This window comes from Daldinia loculata (assembly GCF_022478755.1).
Source record: "Daldinia loculata strain CBS 113971 unplaced genomic scaffold F4817scaffold_26, whole genome shotgun sequence".
NCBI classification, from domain to species: Eukaryota; Fungi; Ascomycota; class Sordariomycetes; order Xylariales; family Hypoxylaceae; genus Daldinia; species Daldinia loculata.
This window is the reverse complement of record NW_026054880.1, coordinates 427,345-447,102: the sequence shown is the minus strand read 5'-3', so window position 1 is coordinate 447,102 and position 19,758 is coordinate 427,345. Positions and strand designations below refer to the sequence as shown.

Below are 19,758 nucleotides of genomic sequence, written 5' to 3'. Positions count from 1 at the left end.
TCATTATGCACCACACCTGGAAACTGCGAAGTAATTTTGGACACGTCCGTTAGGTACTTCCTAAAATTGTTTTCGAACATAAAGTTAGGAGTGCACTTCCTGCCTTTATAAAACAGAAGACAAGCTACAAGTATTCCATCTTTTTTCCCTTCAACCTTAATTCTAATTTCTAATTTCCACAACTACCGACCAGCTAACACAACCGTTAAATTAACACTTTATCTACATATGCGACAACATTTATTCAACTCCCAGAACGTCGTCGTGGGTGCCTTGAGCGCTTGATCTAATCCAGTCTTACCTCAAACTGTACTTCGTACAGTCACAATATAACCTAACGATACGAACGCGACATTGTTTTGGGCGAAGAACTATGAGCCTACCTGAAACAATGTCAAGACTCATAAAAGTCTATATGAGGCGCAAAAGCGCAATAATTCCTAATGGAATGTAAAAGCATACTGACACATGTACCCGCAAAAGAATACTTCGAAGCCCTACGAATCAATGGAGACTCCTCTACAGGATTTGGTCGAAGGGAGCCTGGGAAATCTCTGTCAAACCCAGAAAGCACAGGTCCCCTCTCTTCCTGTTCCCTTCTCCTGGTTTTCTAGACTCGATGGTACTGAGTTTTCGCTGTTTTGAGAAACGATTTTCGCTGTTTTTGCCTTGTCTTTTCTCTTCTGCCGTTTCTGTCACCAAGATGGCAGATAACCATGAGCATGACTGGTCGGTCTGGGTGCAACCAGCCATAACCCTCGCCGTCGGCCTCATCACCACCGTGGTGGCCTACCTGGCGTTCCGCTCGTATGTATCACCTACCTTACCTTACTTAGAAGCTTGTGCTCAAAGGCTTTCGGGGTAACTAATCTTAAATCAACAGGTGGAAGAATTGGGAAAATTCATATCTTCATCTACAACTACGTCTACGACTAGACAACCCTCATCTGCAACTAAGCAGCGACCATCTACTTCCAAAGTCTCTTCACCTATGACCAAGCAAGCACCGATTGCCATTCCCGAAGACATAGTAGAGAAGCTGGCAAGACGAAGGAGAGAACTTACATCAGACGACGATAAAGATGGTAGGCCTTGAATGAGATCAGAAAGAAGTTGACTAGTAGAAGATCCTCTAGCAGACTAACGTCTGCCAGGAGATCTTCTTATCTAAACTAAGCTAATGCTAGTATAGCTAGTATACACGTCGTTTACTCCTGCCATCAGGTAGCCAAGTCCATCGGGATACATACGTGTAACGGTTATTCGTACAGCTGTCTCAAAGTGGCTCCGGGCTAGGCATCCTAACACCTACACTGAACGTTGACGCTAAAACCTTCCCATGCTCGGCCTTCTACAATTAAGCGATCTACCTAAGGGCAACTAACCGCAAACAATAACACGAGTTGTTGTCAATCAACATATACAATACCCAGGCAATAATCTTTTAACAGCCAACAACTCCCCAAGGAGAGGAAAATCACGAATGCCACCACTGATTATTTCGAACGTTTACTGAAAAATACACTACACAAACAACTGTACGAGCAAAGGAAGACCTTATTACATAACCTGCCCAACCTGTTCATTCATATGACGATCGTCGCACCCTAAATCATTATCCCCGGTGTCCATTATCCTGCTTGAATTCTACATTCGCCTACTTCGTAGCGGTCTATGCTTCTATCTCCAAGTAGTGTTGGCATGGCTAAACTTGGCACGAACGGGGAGCGCTCAAAGTTAAAAAGGCCTACGGTCTGATTACTTAAGCGTACGTCGTTTAATACATCTGCAATTATTGCTTGGCTTTGCCCATAGAGCGTCGACAGCGGCAGGCATAATGGGAGTACTGGTGGGCGTACATAGCCCACAGCTTTAATGTAGCCCCTTTCGCCATTTATCCTCAGCGGCGTTTTATGGAGCCCGGAACTCTTCGGCACAAAGGAGAAATAAACAACATCGACGGTACCAGAGGTGCTCATGGCCATGGTAGACTCCGGGCTAGAGTTCGATCACATCATCACGGGTGTGGAAGGATCCCTATGTTGGGGACTCCGACAAATTAATGATGTCGACCTACTCAACCACTACGGAGAGCTACTGGTCGAGGGCGCACCCCAAATGGGGACAAATCGCAACATCATCCAGACGCACAATTCCAGATAGGTATAGAACATCAAGCAATGAACCACAAGATCGCAATTATGGCCGAATCATTCGAACTCTTCAAAAAAGAGGTTATCAAAGAACTGAGAAACTTGAAGAAAACCTTCCGCCGGACCAAGAAAATGGTTCAACGCCAGGAAAGTCATCGACATACTGGTCAGGTTTAACCCATATGGCCAACCGAGCAGCGAGCCCCCATACCGCGAAGCGATGGCGGGCCTAACACAAGTATACGCCATAGGATCGGAAAGAAAATGGGATCCAAAAATGTGAAGGGATCCTAGCCCACGTACCAGCAAAGGAGTACTTTGAAGCAATACGAAGCAATGGAGATTCAACTTCAGGATTCGGGAGACTACCAACCGGAATCACTGAGGCGCTGATAGCATTGGGACTAATATGGATAATACAACCCCCTGAACATCAAAGAATACCCGCGTTCTGGCAGCAAATGAAAAAATAGGAAAAGACCACGAAGACACAACCCTATCAAAGCGCGGCCAAGTCCATACTTGAAGCACATGATTCCGTTAAAGATCCCGCAACCACATAAAGCATCATTCTTACATAAAGTATCGCTTCAAAAAGCAACCCTACCACAAAAGCCTTTACCCCTCTCACAGATGTCACCGACACAAAAACTCACGAAGTCTACTCGAGCAAAACCCTTACCGAAGTTATCACCAATTTAACAAACCGTGCCAGACGACGCCCAAAACATTTTGGAGAAATAATTTTTGGAGGATAACGAAAAACGAACGGCGAAAAGAAAACGTTTGTAAAAAACGTTTCTAATAAACGTTTCTATTGAAGAAAACGAGGACGTTTTTGTCTTCTTTCGGAGAGGAGGTTATGACAGGAGATAATAGGAAATAATGTGTACACTATCACTAGCTTAGCTTTAGATATGAAGATCTTCCGGCAGATACTAGTCTGTTAGGAAAACTTCTACTAATTAACTTCATTTAGATCTCAACAGGTAGTTTTAGAGTATTTATTACTAAGATACCTCTAGATGATGTATGCTTGATGCTGTCATAAAGGTGACCCGGTTTATGTGCGTCTATCACGGGCTCTGCCTTGGTATTCAGTCATCCCCAGTACCGTGGATGTGCGTCGGGTTATTCAGTGTAAATATCAGATGTCGATAGGGAGATAAAATTTTCCGCGCTTTAAACGCTGATGGTTGCGGGAGGCATCTTATCATAGTTACGGAGTATATTGTCGAAAGATAGTCACTTGTATAATATATTGTGTAAGGGATAATTGGCGTGTTCCTGTTTAGAATATAAATGTGTAACGTTGAGTATTGATGATATATGAGAATTAAATGCGCAGAATACTTCTTAATGGCGTTTTTGGCGTGCTATAACTTTCGTTCTGTTGGAACTATGGCAGTTGTAGGAGGTTGCGTCGAGTGATACCTCTCTTAGTATGAGTGTAGTTTTAATAGGCTTGATTAATCCCATGCGCCCTATTCGACTTGCCTATTTCCTTAGAGCTTCTGGCCTGCTATAGTGCTTGATTTGCTTGGCTATGCCAGAAACTATTGTACATTATATGATATGGCCAATGACCCGAGAACCAGGTAAGGGACATGGCTCTTAGTGCGTTATAGTCATTACTGCAGGCCGCTTCGGAGAGGCCAAACTAACCCACCCGTTACCACTTCTTACCGTAGAGAGCCGGATGACGTCCGATAGTAGATACACATTAAAGCTTATGAATGACAGAAGACTCGCAAATCACGCTCGAGGCTTTTGTATAGCGTTCAGGATGCTCTCCCAGACCCACGGGGCTCGCGTCGCGGTGCTACCCTGGGCGTTGAAATCGCCCACGGCGCGGAACCGGTACCACCTCCTAGCGGCGTTCTCCGCGGACGTGTCCCGGGCGAGGTTCACGATGCCGAACCTTCGGGACACGGGGCGGAGGTCCGACAGCTTGACGCGGCTCACGCGCGGCTTGGCGATGAAGCTCATGGTCGTGATGTCTAGTTCCGTGTTTGCGGGGATAGCACGTGCGAACCGTCGTAGCATGTCCTCCGACTGCCGCGCTACGGGCGGTAGGCGCATGTGGATGAAGGACACGAAGGGGGAGGTGGTGTATGCTACGAAGACTAGGGGGATGATGGCTGAGAGCGTTGCTGTGGCTGGGGTTAGTATACGGAAGGGATTGAACGGGATTGGGTAATAAGGGGCATACTGCGGAGGACGGTGGGTGATAAGCCTTCCCGGTTGAAGTACGTCGGGGTCACGACGAAGCCGAAGAAGGCAAAGATGAAGAGCGTGGAGATCTTCAGGCAGGCTAGGAAGGTTATCCGGCCTGTGCCGGCGTGGTATACGCAGAGGTTCTCTGGGTATGCTATGGGATGATTAGTTGATTAGTTCATCGGAAGAAATTGAGATCTTGAAAGACTGACCGAATCTGGGTGTTTGCGGTTTGGGACTAGCCGTGGCGTTTGCCTTGGCTGTCTTCGTTGCGTTTGTTGCGGTCGTTTCGAATCTCATACCCAGGACTCGAAAATTTTGCCTTATGGGCGAAAGATTACGGGGGACTACATTTTGGAAGTTGATAGTATTGCATCTTAATGGAATCCGTTGAGCCCTTCTTATGGCTCCGAGGATTAACATGATTGAGAGGGTTTGATGTAAAGTCCCTCTTATAGCTCTTGATGGTGTCTAAGTGAAGTGATGCTCACCAAGATTTACGCGATTTGCGCCAGCTGAAGCGGTTTTTGGCAGTTGTTGTCAGGTGGTTTCGGCTATAATTTGTAATTTCACTGTAGTACTTATTCCCTTCGTCGACATGATACTATTCAAGACTATTCGATATAATGGTGATTCAATTCGGATCAATGCTACATGTATATACTGCACATATGATATGAGCTTGAACTTGCGGTGATATAATTATTATATTCTGTGAATACCTAGCTACCTACCTACACTAGGTAGTCCCCAATTCATAGCCTTAGGTTGTAAGAACAATTGCGTCTGCCATTCGGAGCTTATCCGATGTATGACCAAGCAATGCTTCTGTGTACCTATTTTATGTCGTATCTTAGCTTTTGCTTCAACCGAGACTCTTGGTCAACCACTCCTGCCACTGCTCCTTCGTCCACGATGAGCTAATATCATTCGCGACTATGCCGTCGTAAATAACAGTGGGGCTGACGTGCACGCCCACCAGTCTGCCGTACCGGATCTGCAGCTTCAGGTCGTTGGTGACTTTATTTCCGGTATTGCCAATGCTGCCCTCCGGGACCTTGTCCGGGATGACGAGCAAGTTATACAGCGCCTGCTCGTCAATGCCGACCGTTGCAGCTAGCTTAGCTAGTCGACGGTAGGTGTCGTTGCGGAGCTCATTGACGACGGGCTCATCGAAATACTCTAGTTGCGCTTTGAACAGGGCATCGCTGAAGTCCCAGTACCGATCGGGTGCGAGCTGCAATACGGCGACGCCCGCCTCATGCACGAGCGTCGACGACGGGTGCCAGGGCTGGATCTGCTGGCGGAAGATGATCTGCAGGTTGCTGGCCCACTTGGGGTTTTCCTTGATGAGGGGCACGACCGAGTGATAGAAGGTCTTGAACTGCTTGGCTGAGAACGGGCACACGTAGTCGAGAAACAACTCGAGGGTGTGCACGGCTGGAGGCACGCCGGTTGTGGTAGAGGAAGGTTGTCCGAAGAGCAATCGCTGTCCAGCGAATTTGGGGTTTAGCGCCATGGTTGATTGTGTAGTTGAGAATTGGCGAAAGCTTGAAGAAGTAAATGTAGATAGGACTTGTCTGGAGGGATAGAACTGGGTTTTATTATAGGCAAGATGGGAGAAACTCCGAGCTAGACGCATCGGAGACTGATAAGTGACGGGGCCGAGTTACGTAGTTGATGCTTCAGGACGGAGAGATGCCGAATAATAGGAAAGGCATTCAGTGACGCCATATGTTGTGATAGCTCTGGTATAGCGGGGTAGCTGCAGCATAGCTACTATGCAAGACACTTACTAAAGGGAAGCGATGTATAAGTTTAGTACCAGAGCTCACCGAGGCATGTTTAAATGTGAATGTACAGTTTCAAACACTGGCATGTGACTAGAGTAGAGTTGTAATTTTATCATCTACTCACAGCAGATAAAACGTAAAAGTTCTTATGCTAGTTATTTCAATAAAGAGTTGCTTTTCGAACAATTGGACCTTTGCTACTTAGACGGTATTCTTCGCTATAATGCCTCTAGCAAATTCTCCAAACGTGATGTGCTGGTCCAAGTCGACTTCGTCTTCAAGATTTGGTTGCGTGAAGACGGCGAGTGTATTTCGAGCAACACCTTTAGCGTACGCTCCCCTTACCGAGTGCTCCACGGCCTTGAACTTGCCCCGAGTAATCCTTTCAAGTGCCTCACCGGTTTGAAATGCGATACAATCCCGAGGGATTTTGACTTGGACCGGCACACCTTTTCTGTCCTTAATCCAGAGTCCAGCTTGTGGATCCGGTGACGCGGGCAATTCCTCCAATGTCGGTAGCAAGTCCGGCTGCTTTCCGCTAGAACTGGGGACCTTTGCGTCTGTCTTCAGCTCGTCAACGAACATAGCAGATGTTAAGCCCGTCAAGCAGCCGTGGTCCTTGTGAACTGCACACCAATTATCCTCTTCTTGACTCTTCGCCATGGCCTCTTCAGGCATCGGGTAGTAGTGTAGGAGTCTAGCTTTCGTTGTGGACGAAGACTTGACCACTTTCTCTAAGTAGGCTGAAGGGTACCCTGGGATTTCTTTTTCGGCGAACCTGTCACAAGCTCGCGCAACTAATACGGCCGTGTCGATTATGAGTCTACACATCTGTTCCATCGTGGGCTTGAAACCCGGCAGCGTCTCGTTAGGGGGCCATGAGTTTGGCGCCAAGTACTCGGGGAACTCTTTCAGGGGAAACTGTTCCGTCGGTTTCGCGGACTCCAAGGACGGATCTACGTAGAATGCGCAGTTGGCGTAAAAAGAGCCCTTGTATTCGTCGGCCCCTCCGTCCTTGAGTTTTTCTCTACCTTTAGACCATCCTACTAAATACTTTGCAGCTTCGTTCGTGAACCTATCTAAGATTCTGTAAGACACTTTTCGAATGACAGAGACTACCTACAATCTATCTGCCCCTAACGTACCAAAGTCTGCCTCTGGTAAGTTGCCCATGTACGAGGCATACGACAACAGCTGGTGTCTTAACCCTGGAAACTCTGCCGGGACATCTTTGACGACAAGAATTCCCAGCGACTCCGGGCCAAAGGCTTCTTGTAGCGTTTCAAAAGAGATGTTCCCTAAATGGTGAGCAACGGTCACTCTCTGGGGGGTCTTATACTGCAACGCTTACCACTCTTGAGATCGGCTAACGATACAACGACCGGCTGTGCTGTCGCCATGTTTAGTTGTTAGGGAAGTTTCAAAGAGTAAATGAAAACTATGCTTAATTTGGGATAATTAAGCAGAAACAGAAGCTGAGCTGGGTAGGTAAGTTTGTAGATATTCAATATGTACGTGACCTAACTGAAGAATATTGAAAATGTTTCGATATCTTTTTACGGCTTCGCCCTAAGGATACCGTCGGCATTTCACTAGTAATACTTGCACCAAAAAGCCTGACCACCGGCGCATTCCGAGCTACCATAGGAGCTTCTCGTTAAATACTTGGCGATGGTCCCTAGAGTATCTTCAGTAAGGGACTGTGGACGATATGACAACAATGTCAGAAGAAAATAAATAGAATACTAGAAATGCTAAAAATATGAATCGAGTGTTTTATATTCTGTAATTACCTAACTAATGGAACAAAACTCTGGAGAGTTTTGGCGGACCGTTCTGTTTTAATAAGCCAGTGTACTTAGGTACTTCGTATCGAGTGACGCCAGTGCTTTTCTTATCGGAGCTCCCTTTTATCCAAACAATTACATACACCCAAACACCAACAACCTATCCCGTTATTCTATACAGCGTCAGCACACACTAGAAAACAATTGGAGATTAGCTGATATCAACATGGTCAAGCCACTATCTTTCAAGGGCGACAAGAAGCCCAAGAAGAGAAAGCGTACCGAAGCAGACCCGTCAGCTGAAGATGCAGGCCCTAGCAATCTCGCAGTCGCCACGACGGCCGAGGGTGCAGAAAACGACGATAGCTGGGTATCAGCTGACGCCGTCGGGGATGTTCAAGGCCCGATTATGATCGTACTTCCAACAGAACCTCCGACCTGCCTGGCTTGCGATGCTAATGGAAAGATCTTCACCGACCCCATCGTGAATATTATCGACGCGAATCCTGCCAGCGCCGAACCTCACGACGTGCGCCAGGTTTGGGTTGCGAATAAGATCTACGGCACCGAGAACTTTAGGTTTAAAGGCCGTTACGGAAAGTATGTGCTTATTCCTGTTATTTTTTATTTGTCTTTCGATCGCTAATGTGCTACTGTCTAGGTACCTCAGCTGCGACAAGTATGGCATCCTTAGTGCGATATCCGAAGCTATATCGCCGCTCGAAACGTGGACCGTGATTCCGACCCCTGACACACCGGGTACATTCCAGATACAGTCGCAAAGCGAAACTTTCTTAACTATCAAGGAGCCTACGAAGGCAAATGGCACACCTGAGGTCCGTGGAGATGCTACAGAAATAAGCTTCGATACTACATTGAGGATTCGCATGCAAGCGCGCTTCAAACCTCGACTTAAGGCAACGAAGGAAGAGAAGGCGAAGGAAAGAATTAGTCGACAGGAGCTTGAGGAAGCTGTAGGGAGGCGACTTAACGAGGATGAAGTTAGGAATCTGAAGAGAGCGAGAAGGGAGGGCGATTACTATGAGCAGCTACTGGATCTGAAGTCCAAGAACAAGCACGACAAATACTCATGAAAGGGATGGACAAAATTATTGGATTATACGTTCGGCTTCCATGCTTTGATAAATCCATCCTCGCCAGCGCTAAACACCGTCTGCGCCTCGTCGTAGAAGCAGAAACTACGGACAATCTCTGAAGAATGGGCTCCGGGTAAGCTGACACTGTTATCTCGATCTAGATTCCATCCTTGGCCTTTTGTCAAGTGGATCAACTGGAATGCTTGTTGGCTGCACATGTCCCAGGGTTAGCGCGGATACAAGACTCGCTCGGGTACGGATTCCACCTACTCGTGTGCACCAGCGCCAATCACGGCTCCGGCCCCATTCGATTTTGCAGTAACATTGGCGATATACTGGCAGCCAAGGACCTCTCGCATATCTCCAAAATCGGTCGTTGCTGCTCCATTCTCGTGGTTTTCGGCAACATCATAAAGCGCCAGCTTCTCATCGTGAGACAATGCGTATACTTCGGTATCGTTCAGGAACCCCGCGTGGTGAATGGAGGCGTCGTGATTGAAGGTCTGGATTATAACCTCGTCCTCATCAGTGATTCTTGTATCACATATATTTACAAGACCATCGGTCGATCCTGATAGGAGAATGTTGTGGTCGTTAGGATGGAAATTCAGCTACGTTGTGTTAGTGTTGGGTATCTATCGTTCGTACCACGTAAAGCAAACCTCTGTCACATCGTCGCTGTGGACTTCCTTGTAGTGAAGCTTCGGGGTGGGAGTTGAGCGGACGTCCCTAAGCATACAGGTATAAGCATATTACAACAAGGAATTGCGATACCCATCCAGCAACACTCACCACATTAATATGGATGCTTGGTGGTCTTGCAGTTCGGTTCCAGCCGCAACTGAGAAGCCAGCACTTGAGCATGCTAAAGACAATACGGAGACTCGATTATCTATATAAGTCCTCAGCATTACGTCCATAAATACAGGTGCGGCTAGCTATCTGCCGCGATAAACGAACCTGTTAGTCTCGCCACCTCAGCCTGTCGCGCATCCTGCCTTAGATCCCACATCGATACGCTGCCATCCTCGCCCGTCGTACACACTGTAGCGCTCCCTGCGTCATATGCCTTGGCACAAGTGATGTTGCCGTGTCGCGTGAGAAGATTGAGCTGGGGCCCTACTTTTAGACTTGTAGGATTAAATAAGGATAGCTTCTGATCCGAGGAGATAGTCGCCGGACCTGCTGTGAGTGGGATGATGTCGAGAACGTAAACCTCTTCACGAACTGGTATTCTGTACCCGTCTACGCAATTAAGAGGATACATGGCGTTTCTTCTTACCTCTACTAAGAGGTTCTAGTATTTAGTAGTTAGACCTCCTAAATTCAGGTTATTTGCTCCTGCAGTATCATTGATGAGTTGGGGAGGTCGGTCGTATATAATCTAGTATTTGCAAATTGGATAAATTGCTTTCTAAAGGTCTTCTTTAACATGCTCATGTCATCAGTAAAATATAAATATTCGCACTAATTCAGCCTTATGAAGATAAGATCCGATACTGAAACTTTTAGTTGTTAAAAGTATAGCCCCACAAGCTGTGGCGCAACATTGACCAATCGGAGGCAAGTTGATCTCTTAGCCAAGCTAGACGGAGCCCGTCGCTTCTCAACGTATGCAAGTTGTACCATTGTTTGTACCGGTCGATCTGGACAGCTTGTAAGTTCCAAGCCCCGAACGACTTCCTTTCATATTTCATGACAACTTTCCCACACACAACACTTAATGATTACCTCTTTGGAGATCATGATATTAATACAGCATTTAAAATCTTGCTCTTAGCAGAATATCTACCATGAGGCGTTGGTTCGTCTCAGCGCTCCGTAAGTTTCGCCTTATAAATCCAATGTCGCTGTAAGCTATGTGCGCTAACCCCTGCTCCGAACAGTGCTTTTGCAGGTTATCGCCTTTACATCCGCCGCCGAACAACAAGTATTGGAGGACGATACTGCGACCGCGAATCTTCAACAAGCCGTTGATACCGATGTCGTTCAAGGCGAGCAACATGCCTGGACCCCCTACCAAAGCGGTAAGCCGCCGTAACTATGTGATTCTGGAACGAGCGGCGGGGATCTAACGTGGAATAGGATGGGAGCTTGTCCATGAGGCGATGACCGAATTTCGAAAGATTAAAGCACCTTATTTGCACAGAAAAACAAAAAAGCCAACCAGCGTTTTCGGGATAATATTCCATTATTTACCAAAGATCTTACCCAGTGTACGAGTTAGCGCTCCTCCACAAGAACATGCGCCACCAGTCATCACTGGTCCCCTCCTCGAGGGCGTCAAGCTCCTACAGCAATCGGCCGAGCAGAATAACACAGATGCGATTTACCTACTAGCGCAGTTCAACTTCTTCGGAAACTACTCCCACCCGAGAAATTTCAAGACCGCGTTCGATCACTACTACCGACTAGCTTCGTATGGGAACAGTTCCGCGCAGTATATGGTGGGATTGATGTATGCGACAGGACTAGGGGATGCGGTAGAGCGGGATCAATCGAAGGCTCTTCTATATCATACCTTTGCCGCCGATGCGGGGCACACGAGGTCGGAAATGACCCTCGCGGCCCGCCATGTCAGCGGTGTTGGTGTACCTAAGAGTTGCGAGATGGCTTGCAAGTATTACAAGAGGGTGGCGGACAAGGCCATGGTTTGGTTCCGATCAGGGCCACCTGGTGGAATGGCCCTCACACCGGAAGCGCATCGATTATCTGACGACGTAGGTGGTGTATATGGAGAGGGGGCCAGCGTTGTAAGTTCCGGTATCAACGCGCTGAAGGCTGACCCCAGTTCTCACGCCTACGCCGCCATCGACGACGTCATCGAATACCTTGATTTAATGTCTCAGAAGGGAGATTTCAAGGCTTCGTTCAATTTAGGCAGGCTCTATTATGAGGGACAGCGGGGTCTTGAAAGGAACGTCGATCTAGCTCGACGGTACTTTGCCGCCGTAACAACGATGTATTGGCGCACCAAAGATGGCCGTCCCGTTGACCAACCCAAGCCTCAATTAGAGAAATATGCCAGTAAGGCCGCCGGTTACATCGGTCGGATGTGGTTACGTGGAGAGGGAGTCAGGCAGGACTTTAAGCTGGCTAGGGGATGGTTTGAGCGCGGAATTAAGCATGGCGATGCCCAGTCCCAATGGGGCTTGGGTATTATGAATCTTCACGGCCTTGGAATTCCAAAGAATGTTTCTAAGGCCACGGAGCTTTTCAAGGCTTCGGCAGACCAGGACTTTAGCCTTTCTCACGTGGCCCTAGGGGCTCTCCACCTCGACCAGGGTACTCCTGACGACCTAAAAATTGCCAACTCTTACTTCGAAGCGGCTGCTCGGTGGGCCAATATTGAGGCGCAGTACTATCTAGCCGAGATGATGCATCACGGGGTTGGGAGAGACAAAACGTGTGGCATGGCTATGGTATATTATAAGAGCGTTGCCGAGAGGGCAGAGCCTCTGGTGTCATCTTGGGCAGAAGCTAACCAGGCTTATGAGGATGGTGACTACGAGCTTGCCTTCCTCGATTATCTTATTGCTGCAGAGCAAGGATACGAAAAGGCGCAGAACAATGTGGCTTTTATGTTAGACCCGTCCCAGTCACGACTACCCCTACCACCATGGCTTCACCGCCAGCCGGCAAAGCCTAACCTGCTTCAGAATTCTGCCCTGGCTCTGATCTACTGGACCAGATCGGCTATACAATCTAACATTGACTCACTGGTTAAAATGGGCGATTATTATCTAGACGGTATCGGTACCGAACCAGCGTTTGACAAAGCTGCTCAGTGCTATAGTGGTGCATCGGAGTACTTCCAAAGCGCGCAAGCCCTCTACAACCTTGGTTGGATGCACGAGAACGGAGTTGGCTTAACGCAAGATTTCCACCTCGCTAAGAGATACTACGACCAAGCCCTCGAGGCTAATGAGGAAGCCTACCTACCGGTGACCTTGAGCCTCCTTAAACTCCGAGCGCGCAGTGCCTGGAATACTTTCACCCATGGCCGGATCAACTCGATCCAGGACGAACCTTGTAAGTATTATTCGTTTTCTTACTTCCTCTTTCGCCGTCTACATGCAGACTAACACGTATATCCGAACAGCGCCCAGAAAGGACTGGTCGCTCAGTGAGTGGATCGCCAACTTCCTCCAGGAAGATATTTACTACGAGGAGGGGTACGAGGCCTTCGACGAGGGGATGATCACAGGCAGCGATGGGGAGCCCCTGAATGACGTCCTTGAGGACGTAGACGCTGTGGTCGAAAGTTTAATCATCCTTGGACTGGTCGGCGCTATAGTCATCCTCATGTACTACCGCGCGCGCAGGCAGCAGGCGCACGCCCAAGCTGAGGCCGAGGCTGCAAGACAAGGCCAGCAAGGAGGAGGTGGTGTACAACAGCAACAACAGGCGCAGGGACAGCAAGGAGGTGGCTTATTTGCGCAGCCGGACGCCCCAGATTTTGGACAGTGGGCTGCGGGGGCCGTAGGTCAATAGGAGAGACAGCTATAGCCTGCCTAGGCCCTTAATGATGCGTGTAGTATATAATGAATGAATGAATAGAGTGTTCAATCATAAAGACTTGCTTAGACTTTCTATCTTGTTTCAACGTTAGCGCAGTAGGCCTGGGTAATAAGCTGGTTTAAGTTGTATGACCCAGCTCTTGACTCTTACATAGGATTTATATATGCCCGCTTTTAGGATGATATTAGATTTAACATAATCTGGAGACCGTCAGGTACGCTGGTGCGGCAATAAAGTTTAGGTACACGAGGTACAGATCATGTCATTCCTCTTTCCTTTTCCTAAGACCTCCCCCCTGTCAAATCACCGGAACTTCTTTCTTAATCATCTTACCTCATATAGATGGAAGGCACATACACGTACAAGTGAAGAAGGTGCGTGTAATGACCACTACATGAAACACATAAGATTTAGGTCCGTGACCTAGACTCCAAAACTTTCCATCTACATCAACAACTTTCTAGTAAAAACCCCTTTCTCATATACTCCACCTCTGTCTACGACTATCAAGAAAATCACTATGTCGAAGCGCAAAATGGCCCAGCCAGACGAATTTCCGGCCGGAATTTCCTGGGCTGATGAACCACAGAAGCGTACCAAACCCAATGCTACTGAAGACGATATTGAAATGGAAGATGCCACTAGCGACCATGCCGAATTTGAATCTGGGGAACATAAAGCGGTATCCGACGGAATGGACATTTACCGTACGAATATCGCAGCCGCTTTTCCTCGAGAGATGATCGAAGAACTTGGTATTCCAAAGTTATTGGCAAGACTCTGGGATAGCCCCACCCCGTCACATTTCAACGACGACTTGGGTGTTGTATATATCGTCACGAATTCCACCATCAACAGATACGAATACTTTGAAAATCCCGAAGAGCTTCACATTGGGAAGGTAAAGTTAGAAATTGAGGGGACGTATAACACTGCCAAGGCTGCCAACTCGCGAGTCATGGAAGTATTCCACGATACCTATAAGGCACATGGCTGGGATCTCAATCGTGAGATGGATAGAGTTGAGAAGAACGAGTATCCTAAACCTGGTAAAGTCGAATGGTGGATAGATTCGGATGGCCTCTTGTCGCTGCGGGCTGCCAATGGGCAGAGCAACGAACTTTGTCGAGTCCGCGCCACTAAAGAGCAGATCAAGATGCAATGGCGTCCCAGGGAGTGGCAGTCTGACCCTAGCAAAATACACGGTATTAGACCGGCTACTAATAACTGGCACTGGTTTTCTAGTCTAGACGCAGACTGGTAGGGGCTATTTCCTGGAGCTGGTCTAGCCAGTCTAGACTCATACCCATTCTCTCGAAATATCATACACGTCTAGGTAGTATTTAGTTTTTAATCCAAATCACCATGAGAATGGACATCGAAGTAAGTGACTTACATGCTCTCTGTAGACATAATCTGTGTACCTCGCGACACGTCAAACTGAATCAGGAGACGAATAACTTGGTCTGTTAATCATAACGCTGATTCTAAATCATCTAGGTACGTATCGTTATTCACAGACCTCACTGAAACTACACTTCACCCCCTTTTCGTAAGAAAGATAAAATAACGAAAAATGACACGTCCCAGAAGATAGACTCTCGGAGTCACTGAAAGGCTGGGCAATTCGGAAAATATGGTGGAATAAATCTATATAAACAGGGATATCCCCTGGGTTTCCTAGCTATCCTAAATCCGAACCACCTCAAGCATCTCAACCACCACCACCACAACAACAATTCCAGCATCATCTGACCCCAAAGCAACACTACCTTCAACCCAGCACTTCATCTTGACACCGGCCTTCAGGCAAAATATCAGATCCATCTATTAGCTCGTGGCCTTGTCGCATTGCCTTGTCGCATTCCTCCTTCATTTGATCCTACTGCTTACTACCCCCGGTGCACCATATTACAGCACATACACAACTACAATGTGTACACAGGAGTATCAGAGCGTTGTGTGCCTGACCTGCGGACGGTTCACCGGGCCGAAGTTTAAACTCAAAACTATTCGCTGCAAAAAGGTGAGCGAGAAAGGGGGAGCCGCAGGTTCGTGTGGTACCTTGACGCGGAAGGATGTGATGTACACCCATACTGGCTTGTGCAATTTATGTAAGCAGCAGAGGAAGTGATGGGCATAAGATGCTAGAAAAGCTGCTGAAGGAGCCTAACGCAACGCCTTGGGTCATGGTAAATCTTGGATTTACCATGTAGGCGATGACTACGCGGGAGCTTGGGCACGTTCTTGTCCGCTACGCTTTTTGATACTTTAGGAATATATCATCATTTCCCAAGACGATACCATGAGATGTTTTTATTGTGCAGTATGTCCTGTTAGTATAAATTATCTGGATTTGACATGTTCACTAAAGGGTAGATGTATAGGGACTGAAGTAGAGTTTCTTGAGATATTGATTTCATGTGAGTGAGTAACTACCTTCTATGTTAGTTTAAACATACCTAAGTGGTATATATAGGAACTATGTTAGATATACTTAACTATCAAATTTAAATCAAATATATGGCGAACTGGTAATTGCTAACCATAAGTTCCACAACATGAAGCTGCTTAATAGCTAGGTACGGCAGTAAATTCATACGAAGTGTAGAGCCGTAAGAGCCTATCCCTACCCGAAATAGAGATACTCCGAAACCACTGATGGCTTTCAAAAGTCATATTGCTTGGTTTAACAAGCTACTGTATTCTACACATATTACGAATTGGCAACGTCTTTTTGCTTGGTCGTTGTCAATTATGTAAGAAATCATACCTCTAATGTTACCTCATGACGTATAGGTTTTTTTAAAGACTGTAACGTGAAGTGTCGTCTTACGTTACTGGCGGAATATTGGCCTTTATGAAAGTGCCACGTGGTTTAATCCCGGATTATCGGTTTTAATATATCAGGTAGGTAAGTACTACATAAAACGCCTTATCTTATACATTTGAACCCGAGATTGAATATCTCGATAATGTTACATTAACTCATTACCTCTTATCGTAGGGTTACACCAACCCTACCTACTACTTAAGACAGCTTGGTTGTAGTTACTATTAAACCCTTAACATACTTAATAATGTCGATCCGCTTTTTATTAAATCTTCCTATAACATAAAGAAATAAAAGACTGATTTATACATTCAGTATAGTTATAAACATATACAAAATTCAACTTTTCAAGTTTTATGTATACCTTGGGTATTAAATACTATGTTAGTTATTTAGGGTTAATATTGGTTGGTTTATTTCTTAAGCTGAAAGGTGACGGGAAAGATATTTTGTGATAAAAGAAGAGTGTAAAAAGACCATACAGTTGGCTTCCTGGACCAAGAAAAAGCCAATGATTAAATTAGTAACTACAGTTTCAATTCTCGTGATCTTAAGTTGCTTTATGAACATCAACATTGCCACCAAGTGCAGTTTAAGTCATTGAATTGATCGGCCAATGTTTCTTACATCATTCCTCGAATACCTCTAAGCTTACGTTGGGTCTTGGTTCGGTAGACATGTTTTAATTGGAGTATATAACCTGCAGTTGGTCCAAAAGTAAAGAATATTGCTCAGCCGCAGTATTACAGATGATCGAAAAAAAAGCTGTCGCATCGAAGGAGGTTAGGATGAAGTACTGAAATTGGCTCAACATTACATCAAAGTAAGAGGGCTTGCGTCAACTATTGTGATCAATCGGATTAATGCTAGCTTTACTTGCTTTGAGATCTGATTAGTGGAACATGTATTATACGCCAAATCATTTTGAATGAGGCTGAACAGGTATTCCTATTCACCTGGAATTCGCGTAAAATCACACATTCTTGATACACACCGTAAAGCGAAAATCGCGATGGACTGGTACAAGTTAAAACGGGATGGTTCATTTGCAGGCCAGCTTTAGTGTATGCTATTCGTATTCACTAACCAATAGCTGATGTCGGCGAAAAATAACCAAATCGTTAAAACCAAGATTGGCCTGCGGCGTAGTAGGTAAGAAAGGTAGCCTGGCTAAATTGAAGCTATTTACAGGGGTTAAACCACGTGGCATCCCTGACCCCCATCCTATTCCCTATCACCTTGGCGATATTCGTCATTATCATTGAACCATTAAAACTTCTTCGAGCTTGCTCCATCAAAAATGAGTATTCTCGAATCTGAGCGTCTGCATCGTGTTACGTGCATGCTCTGAAAAGGTCCCGCCGGGCTGGGTGGCCTCCATCATCAATGTAACTATGTAACATCTTGACCTGTGTTTATATCACATGTCTGCCCTTTCAATCCACGTCCTTGGTAACGAAGGCTATAGCGTCTTCGACCGAGGCGGTCGCCTCAGCTGTTAAGCCGACCATCCTATGTGATAGGATGAGGTCGTGTGGTGCGTGCTTTATCGTGTGAAATTTCACCTTGTTGCCTTCTATTCCTTCCATCGCCTCTGCGAATTGCTTGTTTTCGTCGTAGAAAACTTCAGCTTCTCCGGCTTGGATATATACTGGCACGCTTGTCCTGAATGGGTGCGTCATAGGGGAAAAGTACGGTGCTACTTCTGGTGTCATCCCACCTTCGGGGATGTACTTGTCGTATCCAGTCTGGAGGACGGGGTAGTTGATACAGTCGGTCCGTAGCTTAGGAGAGTCTCCGTATTGACTCTTGGAATCGTTGGTTACGTGAATCCATGGTGAGTAGGCGAGCACACCGCCCGGAAGTGGAAGCTTCTGACTTTCTTCTAGGTATCTTAATAATCCCACGGCAACGTTGCCTCCAGCCGAGTCGCCTAGGAAAATAATGTCTTTCGGATCGATGCCGAGGTCTAGGATGTAATTGTAAAAGGTAAGGGCGTCTTGGATTGCGGCTGGAAATCGGCCGGCGGGGGAGGTGGCAAGTCGATACTGAGCGAGGAATACCCTAGCCCCTGGAACACGTCTTACTAGATCCGAGACAATATTGGACCCCTCATAAGGATCAAAAGCAAAAACAAAGGCACCCCCAGGGAAAAGAAGGAGGACTTTTGATTTGTCAACGGTTACTGGACTACCTAGACCCGCATCCCAAAGTCCTTTTAGGGGCACCGGCTTGATAGCTGCTGGAGATAAGACGCCGGAGTAAAGCTCGTCCCCACCGGGCTCGATGTAGGCAAACCGTTCTTTAGCCTTCTCCGGAGTTAGAGGTCGGAGGCTTGAAAGACCGATTACAGAGACGAGGTTGAAAAATATGCGTATAATGTAAGTGGCTACGCTTGTTCTTATGCTCCATTGTCGTATAGGTCGTAATGAAGGGATAGTATAATAGATTATAAGTGAGATTAATATAAATGGAAGTTTTAAGGTAAAGTATATTATATAAAGAGCTTTAAGCGGCTGAGTTGAGCGTGACAGTGCCATTGTAGACATACACTATGTAGTACACTATGAAGAGATAGCAGGATGAGTAAGAGCAGCGGTGAAGATATGAAGATGTCTGATGCATATGAGAACGAAAAGTAAGGCAACTTTGTCTATTATAAACAAGTCAAAATATACGCTAAATCGAAGCCACCTACGTACCCGGGAGGCAGGCAAGTGGTCAATCACCTTTGTTCTACTCACCATGAACAGGAAATCACTCTTGTTTCGGGATTCGGCTTGCACGCCTAGCATTAGCACGTGTAATACTACGAAGCCATCACTACTACGGAGCATAGAACTACTGTGTTGCAATGCAGATGGTTGTTGTGCATGTTTGGACTTTCCCGCATAAGTGGGCCACAAGGTGGTATCGTGTTGCAACGATGCAACCAAGGGTCGTACCGCACACGCTTGATTTTACTATTAGAATCCTCTAATTGGTGCTGGCCTGTGGTAAAAGCGGCAGTTATGCCATGTGTATGAAAGTATGTTGTACGCCTACCAGCCTGCTTCTAACCATGGAAGAAGCCTCTCTGTGCTTACCTAGACAGGTATTCGGTAATGTTATAGATTTGATCGACGAAATAGGTTTGTGTTGCGGTATTTGCTTTTTAAGATATACACCACCTAGGTACATAGTAGGTAGAATCGAACGCATACTATTGATGATACTATTCTTGATAGATACTATAGATACTATCGATCGCTTTTTCCCCAGCTCCTACCCCGATCTCCTCACTAGTTCATAGCATCTCGTAATGTTGTCCGTGAGCTCCATGCCATGGTGCCATCAGTATAAACAAAAGGGGTAATA

General features: G+C 46.5%; 9 protein-coding genes across 9 annotated transcripts; 4 read left to right on the top strand and 5 right to left on the bottom strand.

Moving 5' to 3' along the window:
• Positions 1 to 703: 703 nt before the first annotated feature.
• On the top strand, positions 704 to 1,171 carry F4817DRAFT_316237 (uncharacterized protein; the record flags this gene model as incomplete). The annotated part of the gene is made up of 3 exons (XM_049300645.1): positions 704 to 811; positions 884 to 1,085; positions 1,155 to 1,171. The coding sequence occupies 3 exons, from the start codon at positions 704 to 706 to the stop codon at positions 1,169 to 1,171; spliced, it is 327 nt and encodes a 108-aa protein (XP_049158879.1).
• A 2,737-nt stretch (positions 1,172 to 3,908) lies between these two features.
• Positions 3,909 to 4,793, bottom strand: F4817DRAFT_316236 (uncharacterized protein; the record flags this gene model as incomplete). The annotated part of the gene is made up of 3 exons (XM_049300644.1): positions 3,909 to 4,306; positions 4,366 to 4,524; positions 4,583 to 4,793. 3 exons carry the CDS (start codon positions 4,791 to 4,793, stop codon positions 3,909 to 3,911), a joined length of 768 nt encoding a protein of 255 aa, XP_049158878.1.
• A 442-nt stretch (positions 4,794 to 5,235) lies between these two features.
• On the bottom strand, positions 5,236 to 5,889 carry F4817DRAFT_358982 (thioredoxin-like protein; the record flags this gene model as incomplete). Its single annotated transcript, XM_049306094.1, has 1 exon — positions 5,236 to 5,889. One exon carries the CDS (start codon positions 5,887 to 5,889, stop codon positions 5,236 to 5,238), a length of 654 nt encoding a protein of 217 aa, XP_049158877.1.
• A 299-nt stretch (positions 5,890 to 6,188) lies between these two features.
• F4817DRAFT_117309 (Clavaminate synthase-like protein) lies at positions 6,189 to 8,069 on the bottom strand. Its single transcript, XM_049297566.1, has 3 exons — positions 7,515 to 8,069; positions 7,287 to 7,461; positions 6,189 to 7,238 (listed from the first exon to the last, which is right to left on the bottom strand). The coding sequence occupies exons 1-3, from the start codon at positions 7,561 to 7,563 to the stop codon at positions 6,365 to 6,367; spliced, it is 1,098 nt and encodes a 365-aa protein (XP_049158876.1). The 5' UTR covers positions 7,564 to 8,069; the 3' UTR covers positions 6,189 to 6,364.
• Positions 7,515 to 9,056, top strand: F4817DRAFT_117284 (actin-crosslinking protein). Its single transcript, XM_049297565.1, has 2 exons — positions 7,515 to 8,550; positions 8,612 to 9,056. The coding sequence occupies exons 1-2, from the start codon at positions 8,177 to 8,179 to the stop codon at positions 9,042 to 9,044; spliced, it is 807 nt and encodes a 268-aa protein (XP_049158875.1). The 5' UTR covers positions 7,515 to 8,176; the 3' UTR covers positions 9,045 to 9,056.
• Positions 9,057 to 9,067: 11 nt separating this feature from the next.
• Positions 9,068 to 10,314, bottom strand: F4817DRAFT_358979 (WD40 repeat-like protein; the record flags this gene model as incomplete). The annotated part of the gene is made up of 5 exons (XM_049306093.1): positions 9,068 to 9,257; positions 9,318 to 9,658; positions 9,710 to 9,776; positions 9,840 to 9,939; positions 10,008 to 10,314. 5 exons carry the CDS (start codon positions 10,312 to 10,314, stop codon positions 9,068 to 9,070), a joined length of 1,005 nt encoding a protein of 334 aa, XP_049158874.1.
• Positions 10,315 to 10,672: 358 nt separating this feature from the next.
• Positions 10,673 to 13,694, top strand: F4817DRAFT_338566 (HCP-like protein). Its single transcript, XM_049303440.1, has 4 exons — positions 10,673 to 10,868; positions 10,934 to 11,074; positions 11,133 to 13,079; positions 13,150 to 13,694. Exons 1-4 carry the CDS (start codon positions 10,841 to 10,843, stop codon positions 13,539 to 13,541), a joined length of 2,508 nt encoding a protein of 835 aa, XP_049158873.1. The 5' UTR covers positions 10,673 to 10,840; the 3' UTR covers positions 13,542 to 13,694.
• Positions 13,695 to 14,088: 394 nt separating this feature from the next.
• On the top strand, positions 14,089 to 14,832 carry F4817DRAFT_316230 (uncharacterized protein; the record flags this gene model as incomplete). Its single annotated transcript, XM_049300643.1, has 1 exon — positions 14,089 to 14,832. One exon carries the CDS (start codon positions 14,089 to 14,091, stop codon positions 14,830 to 14,832), a length of 744 nt encoding a protein of 247 aa, XP_049158872.1.
• A 2,590-nt stretch (positions 14,833 to 17,422) lies between these two features.
• Positions 17,423 to 19,095, bottom strand: F4817DRAFT_338565 (alpha/beta-hydrolase). Its single transcript, XM_049303439.1, has one exon. The coding sequence runs from the start codon at positions 18,948 to 18,950 to the stop codon at positions 17,838 to 17,840; it is 1,113 nt and encodes a 370-aa protein (XP_049158871.1). The 5' UTR covers positions 18,951 to 19,095; the 3' UTR covers positions 17,423 to 17,837.
• Positions 19,096 to 19,758: the final 663 nt, after the last annotated feature.

What these genes read in the sequence shown, in the direction of transcription:
- F4817DRAFT_117309 (XM_049297566.1), bottom strand. Translation starts at nt 7,563, where the DNA reads ATGGCGACAGCACAGCCGGTCGTTGTATCGTTAGCCGATCTCAAGAGT. An exon ending in GTTAGCCGATCTCAAGAGTG is followed by an intron (nt 7,462 to 7,514) that starts GTAAGCGTTGCA and finishes CTCACCATTTAG; the next exon opens with GGAACATCTCTTTTGAAACG. An exon ending in ACGTTAGGGGCAGATAGATT is followed by an intron (nt 7,239 to 7,286) that starts GTAGGTAGTCTC and finishes AATCTTAGATAG; the next exon opens with GTTCACGAACGAAGCTGCAA.
- F4817DRAFT_117284 (XM_049297565.1), top strand. Translation starts at nt 8,177, where the DNA reads ATGGTCAAGCCACTATCTTTCAAGGGCGACAAGAAGCCCAAGAAGAGA. An exon ending in TTTAAAGGCCGTTACGGAAA is followed by an intron (nt 8,551 to 8,611) that starts GTATGTGCTTAT and finishes GCTACTGTCTAG; the next exon opens with GTACCTCAGCTGCGACAAGT.
- F4817DRAFT_338566 (XM_049303440.1), top strand. Translation starts at nt 10,841, where the DNA reads ATGAGGCGTTGGTTCGTCTCAGCGCTCC. An exon ending in CTGGACCCCCTACCAAAGCG is followed by an intron (nt 11,075 to 11,132) that starts GTAAGCCGCCGT and finishes AACGTGGAATAG; the next exon opens with GATGGGAGCTTGTCCATGAG. An exon ending in CTCGATCCAGGACGAACCTT is followed by an intron (nt 13,080 to 13,149) that starts GTAAGTATTATT and finishes ATATCCGAACAG; the next exon opens with CGCCCAGAAAGGACTGGTCG.
- F4817DRAFT_338565 (XM_049303439.1), bottom strand. Translation starts at nt 18,950, where the DNA reads ATGTCTACAATGGCACTGTCACGCTCAACTCAGCCGCTTAAAGCTCTT.